Here is a 14,112-nt window from a genome sequence, read left to right as displayed (position 1 = left end):
GAGTTGGAGATAGAGATCAAGGAACAGATATTCATTTTATAGCCAAGTTTTCTGAAATACCTTAATTGAGAAAAAAAAAGGCAGTAACTGCATTAGAAAACATTCTAGTGATATCTAATATTTTGAAAGCTTACTGTGTAAGAGGTACCCAGTATCCCATTCCTCATCACAAAATCCCACGACATAGATATTATTATAAACTTCATGTTACAGAGGAGGAACCTGAAGCTTGAAGAAGCTAAATAACTTTCCCCCTGGTTACACAATTGGTAAATAGGAGTCAGGATTCAAACTCAGACTGTCTGACTCTCAAACCTCAGCCTTTAACCTTTGCTATATTACCTCTTAACCTTTGATGTGGTTAGTATTACACCCTTAGGTACTAAAAGATGGATGGACAAATCGCTATTCTGGAGTTTTCCATGCTCTAGAATTTGGTCGTATGTGTCAAAAACCTTACAACTCGGGGTGGCTCAACGGAGTAGGGCGCCAGCACCATATGCCGCGGAGGTGGCAGGTTCAAACCCAGCCCTGGCCAAAAAAAAAAAAAAACTGCAAAAAATAAATAAATAAATAAATAAAAACCTTACAACTATATGCATGTACCATTTGGTCCACCAGTTCTACTTCTAGGAACTTACCTTAAGGAAATAATTGGACAGTTGTTCTAATATCTAATTACAAGGATATGTTTTATAGCATCATAGTGATTCCTAATCAGCTGGGAATTCATAGGTAGATTTTAGTATATTTAATGGAATACTACGCAGAGGTAAAAACTGATTACATTAATGTACAATTATTACCAAGGAAAATTGAATAACACATTTTATTAAAAGTTCACATGCTAAAGTATTTAGGTTTGTATAAAACACCCCATATGCACAGAGTTTAATATATGTTCATAGAAAAGAGTCTAGAAGAAAATAGACCAAATATTATTCATAATTGTTCTCTTGATAAAGGATTATGGGTGACTTTCATTTTATTCTCTTATCTATGTTTTCTAAATCAATAGTAATGAATGTTATTACCCTTATGAGCTTTTTGTTTTTAGTTGTGGTTAAACATGAAATTTACCATTTTAACTATTTCCAGGCATACAGTTCAGTAGTATTAAGTGTATTCACATTATTGTGTGAATATTATTACTTTTTGTTTGTTCATTTGTTTGAGACAGAGTCTTAAGCTGTCACCCTGGGTAGAGTGCCATGGCATCACAGCTCACGGCAACCCCAAACTCGTGGGCTTAAGCGATTCTCTTGCCTCAGCCTCCCAAGTAGCTGGGACTACAAGTGCCCACCTCAATGCCCGGCTATTTTTTGGTTGTAGTTGTCATTTTTACTTGGTGGGCCCAGGCTGGATTCGAACCCGCCAGCTCCCGTGTATGCGGCTGGTGCTTGAGCTACAGTGCCGAGCTGAATATTATCACTTTTACAGTCAGAAGTAGAGAGAGTTTTTCCTCTTAAAAATACCACACTCACTGTATAGAGATTTAAGGAAAAAAAGGCATTCTCAGTGCTTCGGAAAGGCAATGTGACATCACAGGTGTTTGCTTAGTGCAGTGTGACATCACATGGTTTGCCTAGCTGCAGTATGACACCACAGGTGTTTGCCTAGCTGCCTTGTGACATCACAGGTCTTTGCTTAGCTGCAGGGTGACACCACAGGTGTTTGCCTAGCTGTAGTGTGATATCACGGGTGTTTGCCTAGCTGCAGTGTGACATCACGAGTGTTTGCCTAGCTGCCTTGTGACATCACAGGTGTTTGCCTAGCTGCAGTGTGACATCACGGGTATTTGCCTAGGTGTAGTGTGACATCACGAGTGTTTGCCTAGCTGCCTTGTGACATCACAGGTGTTTGCCTAGCTGCAGTGTGACATCACGGGTGTTTGCCTAGCTGTAGTGTGATATCACGGGTGTTTGCCTAGCTGCAGTGTGACATCACGGGTGTTTGCCTAGCTGCCTTGTGACATCACGGGTGTTTGCCTAGCTGCAGTGTGACATCACGGGTGTTTGCCTAGCTGCAGTGTGACATCACGGGTGTTTGCCTAGCTGTAGTGTGACATCACAGGTATTTGTTCAGCAGCAGGTGCCTCTGTGAACCATGTCTGTCATTCCCTGAGTGCAAAAGAAATAGCTCAGGTGGGCACTGGTCTTCCCGCCCACCCTTGGAGACACTGGTCTGCATCTGGGACTATTGTAGCCACTATAGCCTTTCATAATAAGCAGGTGATGTGTTCCAAAGAACTCTCCCTCTACTGCCTTGCCCAGGTAAGGTCTAGCCTTCTCGTAAAAGAAGTGCAGTTTCTATCTCCAGCCATGACACACACTGCAAACCTCCCTGATAAGATGCCTTTTCTTTTCCAGATAATTGCTTATCAGCCCTATGGGAAGTCCGTGGATTGGTGGGCATTTGGAGTCCTGCTGTATGAGATGTTGGCTGGACAGGTAATTGAATTTTAAGTGATCTGCAAGAAAAGTCCTCCTCCAGCTCCATCCATATAATTTCTTTAAAAGAGCTTGTCAGTGTGGTAGGAGCTCACACACTTAAACTTTTTCTGGCTTTGGGGTGTTCCTAGTCTGTTGACCATTTTTCCTCATCTCCTTGAAAGCCCTGGAGTATAGTCTCAATGTGTGCTCCAGGGAGGAGGGTCCACTGGTTGGGAGCCACTGAAGGGTGGGACTGGGAGGCTCAGGCAGAAATCCTTCTTCTTCTACCCTTCCCTATCCCACAGGCACCCTTCGAAGGGGAGGATGAGGATGAACTCTTTCAGTCCATCATGGAACACAACGTGGCGTATCCAAAGTCCATGTCCAAGGAGGCCGTGGCAATATGCAAAGGGGTGAGTAATCTCTTAAAGCATGTGGCCACCACATACAGAGGTGCAGCTTGTGCTCTGCATAGGATGACCCCCTGTGGGTGGGGGAGATGTAAACAGAACTCCGTTTGCCAACGTGAGGGCCCTGGCCTGGAGCCACTACGTCCTGGAGGAAGGAGACCTTTTTTCTAATTTGTACAAATGTGCCACAGATGCCTGGCTGCCATGGCATCTTGCTGCTTGCTGGATCCCAACATCTAGCCCAGCATGGGGGATGCTCATCAAATGAATGAGGAAGAAAGCAGGGACTTTGTCAAAGAGCTGGAAACTAGGGACAAGGGGGCACAAGAGGTCTTTAGCACAATTAGGGCTACCCTTGCCCTGCTCTGCTGCATACGCGTTTAGTAAATGTTAATACTAAAAATGTGCAACTTTTGTTCTAAGAAAATGTCAGGCAATATTGAATTAAAGAGATTCTCCAGCTAAACTGACTCCCAATTCAGTATCTCCAAACCCCCATGCTCCTCCCACCTCTACCACACACATAGATGGCAAAAAGGGTGTGCACATGTATACACCTGCAGCTTATGCAAATTGTACCTGTGAGGAAAGCAGGGCATATGTTTACTGGTAAGAATTGTTATGCTTTTTGTGTTAGGCCAGGGATGCATATGGTGACCGGTATGAGAGCCTTGAGGTCAAGTCCTCACTTTTGGAGGCATCAGGTGATCTAAAGTGCTTTCCAGAATGCACATATCTCAGCAATTAAGTCTGGGCATCAGTATTTTTTTAAAAGTCCCAGGTGGCTTGAAAAATCACTGCCTGTAAATGTAAGAGTACTGTCCAAAGGAAGTAATTTTTCAACTCTGAAGGAAGTGTGAAAGCAACATTATGAGACTTCCAGAGAATATGGTCCAAAGATGGTGCCTTTGTGAAGTGTTTGCTCTCCCTCCAACCAGGGGTGCAGGCAAGTTCTCAGGGTCAGAACTTGGCTGTGCCCTAGCAGTGGGCTCCACTTGTGTATTTGAATAAACCAGGGCTGCCAGGCCTAGATCTGTGGGATGTCTGTGGGATTTCCCATGCCCTACCCAATTCTACTCTGCCTAACCCTAGTCAAGATGCTGTAGGAGCCGGCTTGGGTGAAGATAAGCTGGAACATTCAGGCAGACCGTCCTGCAGCTTGGCTCAGTCTGCATTAGCTGAGCCAGCTTCGCAGCCCAAAAGCACCTTGTCACACTGCCTAAATTCTCACTCTCTGTGAATCACCTAAGCTTTGTGTCTCAGCTAAGATGCAAATATCCCTGGGAAAACCACATGTGAATTAGACTCAGTCCTTAACTTCTTAAGCAAATTGATTGGAAATATTTTCTTTGAGGGTGTGAAGCAGGAAGAGAAAAAACGAGGAACAGACTGGAGACCCAGAGGTTCATTAGGAGCTTTAGCAAGTGCTTCCCAGAATGCACTGTCAGAAAAAAGAAAGCACAGACTCAGGCTGGTGCAGACCACTGTAGACATGTCATTGGAGGGAGGGGGCAGTTGTGAGAAGAGTTATACACTGAGCTTTTAGTTTGCTTGATCATTGCCAACATGTAAAGATCAGGGAATTTCTCGTAAACATTCAGCTTTTCAGTTTCTCTTGAAAAAAATTAGATCTTTGCCACATTGGCCTGTCATATTCAAAGCATCAATCGACCAGATTGAAACTACTGCCCTCTCTAATTTGCAGAAATCCTGGACTACTTCCATTCCATCAGGGTTCAAATTCAAGTCCAGGTATCCTTAGGAAGATGACTTCATCTGAAGATTGAGGATAATGATAGCCCCCACATGTAGACTTCTTTGATGATTAATGAGTGAATGCCTGTAAGTCACTTAGAACAGAGCCTGGCACTCTGCCCCCAAACCCTTGGAGGTTACTTATTATAACGAATGCTGGCATGACAATGCTACCCGCCAGGCTTCTCTTGGCATTTGAATTTGCAAACTTGCATAGGGACTTTTAAAGTGTGGGATTTGGGAGATCAAGCCTTTACAAAACTTGACCCTTCTTGGGTACATAGTCTTAAGCCAGTTCCATTGTATCTCCAGGCTTCTGTTTCTTTATTAAAAAAAAAAAAAATGGTATCACTCATTGGACAGTATTTATATTCCCGTTTTTGAGAGCATTACATGAGCTCTTTGCATGGTGTTGGCACACAGTAGGTGTTCAGTACATGCACAGGGTCTTCCCCTTCCGTGCCTGACCTGGTGGACAGCTGGGGGGTCTAAGTGGGTCATGGAGGAGAGAGGATTTTCCAGGTCAGCTGCATTCAGCTTCAGCTCCAATTAGCAGTTTCCCTGGTAGAGCAGTTTTCTATTAATTCAGGACCATAACCTTCACGATTAACTGGGGTGACTTCCTTACTTTGGGGTTTGAGGACCTTTTTGAGTTGAGTGGGCTGAGTCCAGTGTGGGTTCTTTCTTCAAGGATGATGCCCACAGAAGGGTGACACTGAAGCAAACAGCCACATGCTTCCTCCTGCACAGCGGGCCCCAGGGGATGCATCTGGGAGGTGACCAGAGATTGCAACTGTGATTAAATCCAGCTGTCTACATGGCTTCAGGCACATCAGAGCAGAGTGTGGGAACTGGGCAGAGACTCCAAATCAGTGCTGGGTATTTCTGCAGTGGCTTTTCTTTGCTTGGTGTCCTCCAGCTTAGACAGAAATCAAGCCAGGCTCTTGATAACAGTCACCTTTCAATGGATGCTGTGCTCTTTATATGTCCATTCTGTTAAAGACCCTATTTTCTACTGTTAAAGAATTAGTTAAACTTTGAACAAGCTTGAAGCAGACAGAAGCCCAAATTGCACATTAGAATGAAAACCAGCAAAGGTGAAATTTACTAAATGTAGAATATAAAAGTCTGAACACAATATCTAAGAAAATGCCACGAAGGCTATGTTAACCAGTTCGATGAAAGTATTTCAAACTGTATATAAAATTAGCACATTGTACCTCATGATCGCATTATTGTACACAGCTATGATTTAATAAAAAATTTTTTAAAAGATTAAAAAATAAATATGTACAAGAAAATAAAGCTGGTTTTCAAATATATATATATATTTGAAACAACAGCAGAGATTGAATAGCACAGAGCTATAAGATTTCGGGGTCTAGCACATGTGTTCAAAGCCTCTGCTCCTTAGCTGTGTGACCTTATACAAATAACTTCTCTGGACCCGGATTCTTTTTTTTTTTTTTTTGCCAGGGCTAGGTTTGAACCCGCCACCTCCGGCATATGGGACCGGCGCCCTACTCCTTGAGCCACAGGCGCCGACCTGGACCCGGATTCTTTATCTGAAAAATGAGGATAACAGTTACTGTGGCCTCAGAGTATTGCCATAAAGACTAAAAAGTAATGGGTCATGGTTGGGAAGCCTTGAGCACAGAGCCTGAGCACATATGAGGTTTTCATGCTCAGTACCCAGAAGCCATTATTGATACTATTACCAGTGCTAAACAAGACCTCATTGCCTTTTTGGTCCTTCCATCCTAATCCTGCACAAATTTCAAAGCTTGACCACAAATATCCCTGCAGAAACCACCTGGGAAGTGCCCTCACATTTCTCTTGAAAGCCCAAGTTTTGGAGTTAGGCAGAGTGGGATCCAATCTCAGCTCTTTCTATCTCTGCCACTTACTATCTCTGTGGGTCTGTGTAGTTGTTTAATCTCTTTGAGTGTCCATGGCCTTTTCATTCAAATGGGAGAAATAATATACTCACCTAATTAGGATGAGATCATGCATGTAAATACAGAAGTAGGTTAGAACCTAAATGTCTGGTTATTTTTTACCCTGGAAGATAAAGCATATATGGCCAGTAGGTGCTTGTGTGTGTGAACACAGATTATCAGGGAAGCAGGAAACAGGCTGTCCAACAGTGTCGGTGTGAACGTCTAGGTTCATTCCTTCCCCACACTCAGCAAGTCCTGGGGGGGCAGGGGTGGTGGAATCTAAGGATTCTGATATCATGGCCTGCTTGTTGTCAGCTCTGGTAAGATTTTTGGGTTTGCGTGTTCATTTTCTTTCTTTCTTTTTTTTTTAATCACCAATTGCTCTGTCTCTACTCTCTGTGCATTTGCTGAAGTCTTGAGATCAGAGATATTTTCACGCTGCTCTAGATTCATTTACAAGAGAAAGCCTGTCTGGTTTCATCTCAGAGCATCTATTCATCTTGTTATTTAGCACTGGCTCAGAGACCCAAAGATGGAAGGTTTTGATAATTAAGTAATTTAAACAGAACACCAAAGAAACCTCAGCGGAGTTTAGTATAACGTGTGATACAAGGGAAATGAGCTAGGCTAAGTTTTGACTATTTAATGAGCTTTCAGAAAGTAATTACTTGAAACTTGGGTCCGTTTGGCTAATATTTTTTTCTTCCGTTGTGCCATTTTTGCAAATGCTTTACTGAGAAATGCAAATAGTATATGACTGAATGTGGCCTTTGCCTTGGTCAAACTCTAGTTTTCTTGTGGTGGGGGAATGGGGATTTTGAAGATATGGAAACTGTTCTCATTAAATGCACAAATAATTGTACATAACTCATTTTTGAACCAAAATGGGTCATGTGGCATTTCTAATGTGACTTTCATGGCCACATTCAGGCTTTGGTTTGGTCACCCATGAGGGATCTCTCTGCCCTAGCAGCTGTCACTGTTGTGGGGTCCTCTACTATAAAATCCCCTCTGGGATTAATTGTAGGGATAAAAAACAAAAAATAAGAACTAGTTGAGATTCTTCATTGTACTTCCTTCCCTAATTCATTGGAGCAATAGTTTCTGAGTGTCTCACATTTCCCCTTCTGAGACTTGCTCAACTCAATGTTCTTCTTTCTTTTAAAGCTGATGACCAAACACCCAGGCAAACGTCTGGGTTGTGGGCCTGAAGGTGAACGTGACATCAAAGAGCATGCATTTTTCCGGTATATTGATTGGGAGAAACTTGAACGCAAAGAGATTCAGCCCCCGTATAAGCCAAAAGCTGTAAGTAAACTGTTCTCTCTGGGTGTCGGCTACTTGTACGTGTAATCTTTCCTTTGTGCCTGTGTGTGCTTTGAATGCTGAGGGGTAGACTTCATTGTGTCTACTTGAATATGTCTGTATGGACTCACTTTATGCACAGAGTCATTGAGTACGAAAAGGGAGATTTCCATTCTCGCAGCCTAACCTCTATAAATACAGAAAAGACAACTGATACTGAATTTTTGTTTTATCGATTCAATTATTGTAACTGTCTTAGCTGACAACTTTTGGAGAATGGTTCTTTGGTGAGCAAGGTTCAGATCCATTTTTGGATGGTGATAAAGAATCTAATTTTGCCCTCTTCTTTCCTTGGTTCAACTGTGTCATTTTCTCTTCATACTGACATTGAAAAGGTCATGTTGTTTATCTCAACAGTATTTAAATTTAATTCTGAAACATACACCACATCTGAGTCAGTAAATAAGACAGCAGTTCTCCAGCCAGCTCCTACCCAAAGCAAAACAGAATGAAGCAGGAGTTGACATGCTCTTGAACTGTAGACCTCTTGGAGACTTTAGGTGCAGATAAAGCTTTGAGTTAATTCTTAGAACGCAAGAACAAAACTCTCACAATCCCTATGGTCTTCGTACCCACGGGAGGGTGTGCTATCCCCAAAGAGTCAGCTGAGAGTACTTGTCAGCATCAGCGTGCAGGAGATTGCACCTGAATTAATCAGAACTGTGATTCTGCTGGGTGGATATTTCTTTGTTAAATTAAGTAGAGGGCAAACCTGGTGACTTGATTATGAGGTGTGAAACTGCCAACTGAGACTGAAAAGTGAGCATAAACATTACCATTGAGACCTAAAGTTGTAAGGGCCTCTGTGTTAAGATGAAGAAGATAATAATGGTAGTTCTTATTTGATATTATGATATTATTGTTATTAATTTCTTGAGCACTTACGTGCCAAGCACCACATTAAGCATGTCACACACAGCATCTAATTAAATCCTCACAAAAGCCTATGAACGCAGGTGTTTTATTCCATGTTATGAAAGAGGAAATGTAGGCACAGAGAGATTAAAGTGCTATGTCTAGGGTCACTCAGCCACCATGTAATGACGTGAGGCTCCAAACCTCAGTCTGACTGTATCAGAGACTACCTGAATGGCCGGGAGCAAAGGGCATGGAGCTTAAAGGAAAGTCTCGCAGGTGATTCTCACGTCTCCACAGTGGTGCTCTGCACCTTTCTCTCATTCCAAATGGTTAGAATCTCAGCCCTACAGGTCCTTGATGAGTCCTGTTTCTTTCTAGATTCCCCTTGGTGTTAGGAGGCCAGGTCCATTAGAGACAGCCAGTTTTACTTCATGGCCCTTCTAATTGTCACCAACTTATTTATATTTTGATACCAAATCAGCCTCCCCCAAACTGCTATTAGACCCTATCATGTAGAACCTCCTCCAGATATTAGCAGATGCTGGCTTGTACACGTGAACCCCATGATTTCCGGGTTAAATCCTACTCCACCCCCTCTTGGAAGTATGTCCCATATGGTATCACTTCTAGGTCTGCTTTTTCTCTAGGATGTCACATCCATCCATCTTAAAACCCACACACAGGATTGAGCATAATACTCCTTTTTTTTTTCTTTCTCTTTTTCTTTTTGGTTTTTGGCCGGGGTTAGGTTTGAACCCGCCACCTCTGGCATATGGGACCGGCGCCCTACTCCTTGAGCCACAGGCGCCACCCTTGAGCATAATACTCCTAATAGTGTTGGACCCTCAGTAAATACAGTGAGTCAAATAGTCTCTTGATGATTCTAGAGCTGGTGAACTTGGACTAGTCAGTTTCCCTCTCTGATTCATGGTTTCAAACTCTGCAATGCAGCGATGATAATAGTTTTGACATCAGAGGATCATTACGATACATAATGCACTCATTACACATCTGGTATGTGATGGGCACTCAGGGAGAGTTAATCATTGTTTTTGTTAGTTGTGTCGTACAATAATTAATGTTTCAGATGCAGGGTCTACAAGAGGCAGAACAATGTTAAGTCCTTTAAGATATATCTGTATGTATGCTTGGGTTTGGGGAAGTCCTTGCATGTCAGGCATTATTTCCAATTTGGGCCATTTGGAAAAAAGATCAGAAGGGAAGCTGGAGGAGAAGAGTGGACTCTTTGTTTAGGAAACTGAGCAGGAACTTGAAGGAGTTGTGGAACACACAACTCATGTGTTTTTTTGGGGGGCTGTTAATGAGGTCTCAAAACATGAAAACATGAGCCCCCCCCCTTTTTTTTTGGCTTGGCCAGAAGAAAAATGCAAATGCTCCTGACTCCCATGCTGGTGGACATTTGAAGTTCATTCTGTAATTGTAGACCAGTAGTTTTCAAAGTGTGGTTCCCAGGGCAGCAGTATCAAACATCACCTGGGGACTTCAGGAACAAAGTTCTCCAGCCCTATCCCCGGATCTCGTGAATCAAAAACTCTGGGGGTGAGGCCCAGTGTTCTGTGTTTAACAAGTCCTCCAGGTGACCCGGTGTGTGCTCAAGGTTGAGAATCTCTGCTGTGGAGTTTAGGTAAAAGTTCAGGCAGGGGCTCAGAGCCCGTCGCACAGTGGTTACAGCGCCATCCACATACACTGAGGCTGGCGGGTTCGCTGGCGGGTTCAAACACAGCCTGGGCCAGCCAAACAACAATGATAACTGCAACAAAAAAATAGCTGGGCGTTGTGGCAGGCTCCTGTAGTCCCAGATGCTTCGGAGGCTGAGGCAAGAGAATCGCTTAAGCCCAGGACTTGGAGGTTACTGTGAGCTGTGATGCCATTGCATTCTACCAAGGGTGACATAGTGAGACTCTGTCTCAAAAAAAAAGGCTCAGGCAGGGAAGCCAGGCAGAGGCCAGAGGGGGCAGCATCTCTGTAAGTGGGAGACTGGTGGGGAGTGGGATAGTGCCCTCTGGAACAGGTGACAGCCTCAGATGCCTACAGAGGCCAGGCAGGTGATGTGGATAAGAAAAGAGGGATGGGGAGATGGAAGTCAGAGTGGTGGGGAGGAGCCTGCTACACCTCTCTACACCCTCTCTCAGGCTCAGCTGGCACCTCCACAGGACCTCCCTGCAGGACTCAGGCCCACCACAGCCCCATCTTCATGGTTTTCATGAGAAATCAGGATTTTTAGATGAAATCTCACTCTTTTTTGATATATCAGTAACAATGTTTTTTTTTTAATTAGACATAGTTCGGGGCAAATAAAACATATCCATGACCCCTATGTGGCCCATGAACTTTTAGTTCATAACCTCTGGGGGAGTGATGACTCAAAGTCAAGCTGACATTCAGCCAGTTCCCATTAGTACTGGTTATTTGGAACTGGCATTCGTTCTGACTGGTTAAATATTTTGAACATCCCTGCTAAGCAGTAATGAATATAAAAGGTATAGCTCCATGTCTGGCTCATAGAAAGTACTCAGGAAGGGGTAGCTGTTGTTATCATTGATGCTATAAAAAGATCAGAATAATTAGTAATTTTCAACAAGTTGCTTCAACTCTTCTGCATTTGATAGGATTTCCAACTGATCAGTATCTTCAATTCCCTCATGAGGGTTTAACAATGGCTTTCAAAGTACAGTGAGTGGACTGGACTGGACTATATGCTTTAGGATATTCTGTACCAGCTGTAAGGGGAAGCAAGCCCTGTCCTTGATCTCATTAGGCTGAATTATAAATAAGAACAAATGATACATCTCGCATTTGATTCCACCTGCTGGCAGATGTGGGCCTTAGAGCTCCCCATCCCATATCCTAGGAGTTTCTCCTTCCTCACCCTTTCTTATCCATCTGTCACTCCTGAAAGGCCGGTGGTGACAGTGTGCAGAGTTCCGTGTGCCCTGTGGGATGTTAAAAGGCATGCATGTACCCATCACTGTTCCTGATTCATGCCTGCAATTAAATAGAGTGTGGCGAGAGAAAAAGCGAGGAGCAATAACAGAGGATTATATTCCAACATCAGTGACGGGTGCTATTATCAGAGGTTCATTAAAATAACTTTAAATGGGTTTTTTAAGTTGTTCTCAGCACCATCTTTTATTGTGGCAAGATGCTGTTTGGAGAGTATTGTTTGAAACTGTACTGAGATACACTAGCTTTGGTTTACTGTTGCAGGGTACAATAGTAATTTTTTAACTGTGTATCTGGTAATGTCATTCTCTTGCTTAAAACTCCCCCAGGGGCTCTCTGTTGCCCCCAGGAGAGTATCTATTGCTCCTTGGCTTTTGAGGTCTTCTAGACCCTTCCAGCTTTAGCTCCTGACTCCAAGAACCAGCTTTCCTGGGCATCTTTCAGACTCGCAAACACGCAGTATCCTCTCTTCCCTGGCTGACTTCTGCCTCCTCACTGAATCTGTAGAACGTCTGGGAGGCTCTTCTTGATTCCTGAGTGGGGATCTGCTACTGTTCTATCAACAAACTCATCACTTGTGGTTATAATTACATGATCAACATGACATCTATCTTTTTGACTAGACTATAAGATTGGGCCTTTCTCCGTGTCATATCCCAATGCCTCAAGTAAGGTTTTGCACATAATAGGTGTTACTGAATGAATGAATATTGGATACACGCATGGCCATAAAACAGGATGCTGTAAATACTTGGTGCTGTGGAACATAAGGGATCCTTTAGGGTTCTACATTAGAGTGTAGGATGTTTTCTTATGTACAGCAAGGTGTCTCAAATAAATTGGTTGTTGTGTAAGTTACTACCCTATGTATAAAGAGCTGTAATTTGGCTGCCGAATTGCAAGCTGTCATGGCATCATGTGGTTGTGCAGTGCACACTGGGAGAGTGTGCTGGTGAGAGGGCTGCAGATTCTTGCAATCTAAACTTGCACAATCCAGTCCAGCACTGCACATGCCGTGATGTAGCCTAACGGAGCCTCTTTAACCTTAAGGTGCACACATGCGTCATCTAGGCGTCTGGTTAAAATGCTTATTCTGATTTAGTCGGTCTGGGGTTGGGCCTGAGATTCTGCATTCCTCACAAGCTCACAGGAAATAGGATGCTGCTGGACCACAGACTCCACTCTGTATAGCCAGGGCTAGAACATGGTGCTATACCATGCAGCAGCCCAGGTTGTTGACAGGAAGACCTGCTGTGGTCCAGGGAGTGTATGTACATCAGATCCTGTATATAAGGGTCAGTACTGAACGTCCTGGTGGAATGTGGTTCAGGACACACAGTGGGCTGTTGGGGGGTCAGTGTGTGTCTGGAGGGAGGTAGTAGTTTGTGTTCTGAAGGGCAGAGTATGTTGCTGAGTGTGTGGTGGAGCAGAGGATTGGGAAGAGTTGTGTGCTGATTCTGTGCTTGGTGGGGATACCATCAGGTGCCTTGTCATCCACCCAGTGGGTGATGAGGTTTGGAACTATTTTAAGTGCTGGATAAAAATAATAAACCCCCTTCCCTCATGGAACTTACATTCTAGAGAGAGCAGGCAGAATAATAAATACAGAAATAAGTGAAATATACAACGAGTAGAAGCCAATAGGCATTACTGAGGAAATTAACACATCAGTGAAAATTGGGGAAGCTGGGTTTGGGGAGGTCAGTATTGAATAGAGTGGGTGAGAAAAGCTTCACTGAGTAAATGACATTTCAGCAAATACAGGAAGAAGGTGAGGGAGGGAGGGAGCAGCCATGTATATATCTGGGTGGAAGGGAAGGGTAGTTTGGGTGGTGGTAACAGGTGCAAAGGCCCTGAGACAGGAGGTTGCTTGGCATGTCCAAGGGAGAGCAAAGAGCCAATTAGGTGGCTGAGCTGAGGGGGTGGGCAAGAGAGGCAGGATCAGGAAGGCCATGAGAGGAGCAGATGGTGCAGGCCAGTGCAGGATCTTTAGCTTTTCCTCCAATTCATGAGCCAAATAATAAGTAGCAGTGCATCTTACAAGAGTACATGTGAAACTTACTAAATGTATACTATAAATGTCTTAACAGAATAACTAAGAAAGTGCCAGGAAGGCTATGTTAACCAATGTGATGAAAATATGTCAACCAGTGTATGGTGCCCCATGATTGCATTAATGTATACAGCTATGATTTAATAATAAATAAATAATAATAATCATAATTATAATCATAATGTGATCTGTCTTTGGGTTTTAAAAGGCTCGCTCTGCTGTAGGAGCAAGGATGAAATCGGGGAGACTGGGAGTGAAGCTCTTGCAATGATCCAGGCAGGTGGTGGTGGTGGGGAGTCAGGATGGAGCAGTTTGAGAGCCCCCGGTTGGCTCAT

General features: G+C 43.6%; 1 protein-coding gene across 2 annotated transcripts in view; it reads left to right on the top strand.

Annotated features, from left to right (window-relative positions):
* PRKCB (protein kinase C beta) overlaps positions 1-14,112 on the top strand; it is a 347,453-nt gene that overhangs the window by 311,303 nt on the left and 22,038 nt on the right. For both annotated transcript variants that reach the window (XM_053555824.1, XM_053555826.1), the window contains exons 14-16: positions 2,370-2,450; positions 2,738-2,845; positions 7,705-7,845. In XM_053555824.1, the coding sequence (XP_053411799.1) occupies positions 2,370-2,450; positions 2,738-2,845; positions 7,705-7,845 (330 nt within the window). The remainder of the gene's footprint in view (positions 1-2,369; positions 2,451-2,737; positions 2,846-7,704; positions 7,846-14,112) is intronic.

The sequence above is a fragment of the Nycticebus coucang genome, chromosome 12 (genome assembly GCF_027406575.1).
Source record: "Nycticebus coucang isolate mNycCou1 chromosome 12, mNycCou1.pri, whole genome shotgun sequence".
In the NCBI taxonomy this organism is placed as follows: domain Eukaryota; kingdom Metazoa; phylum Chordata; class Mammalia; order Primates; family Lorisidae; genus Nycticebus; species Nycticebus coucang.
The sequence above is the reverse complement of the archived record's forward strand: the minus strand, read 5'-3'. Positions and strand labels throughout refer to the sequence as shown.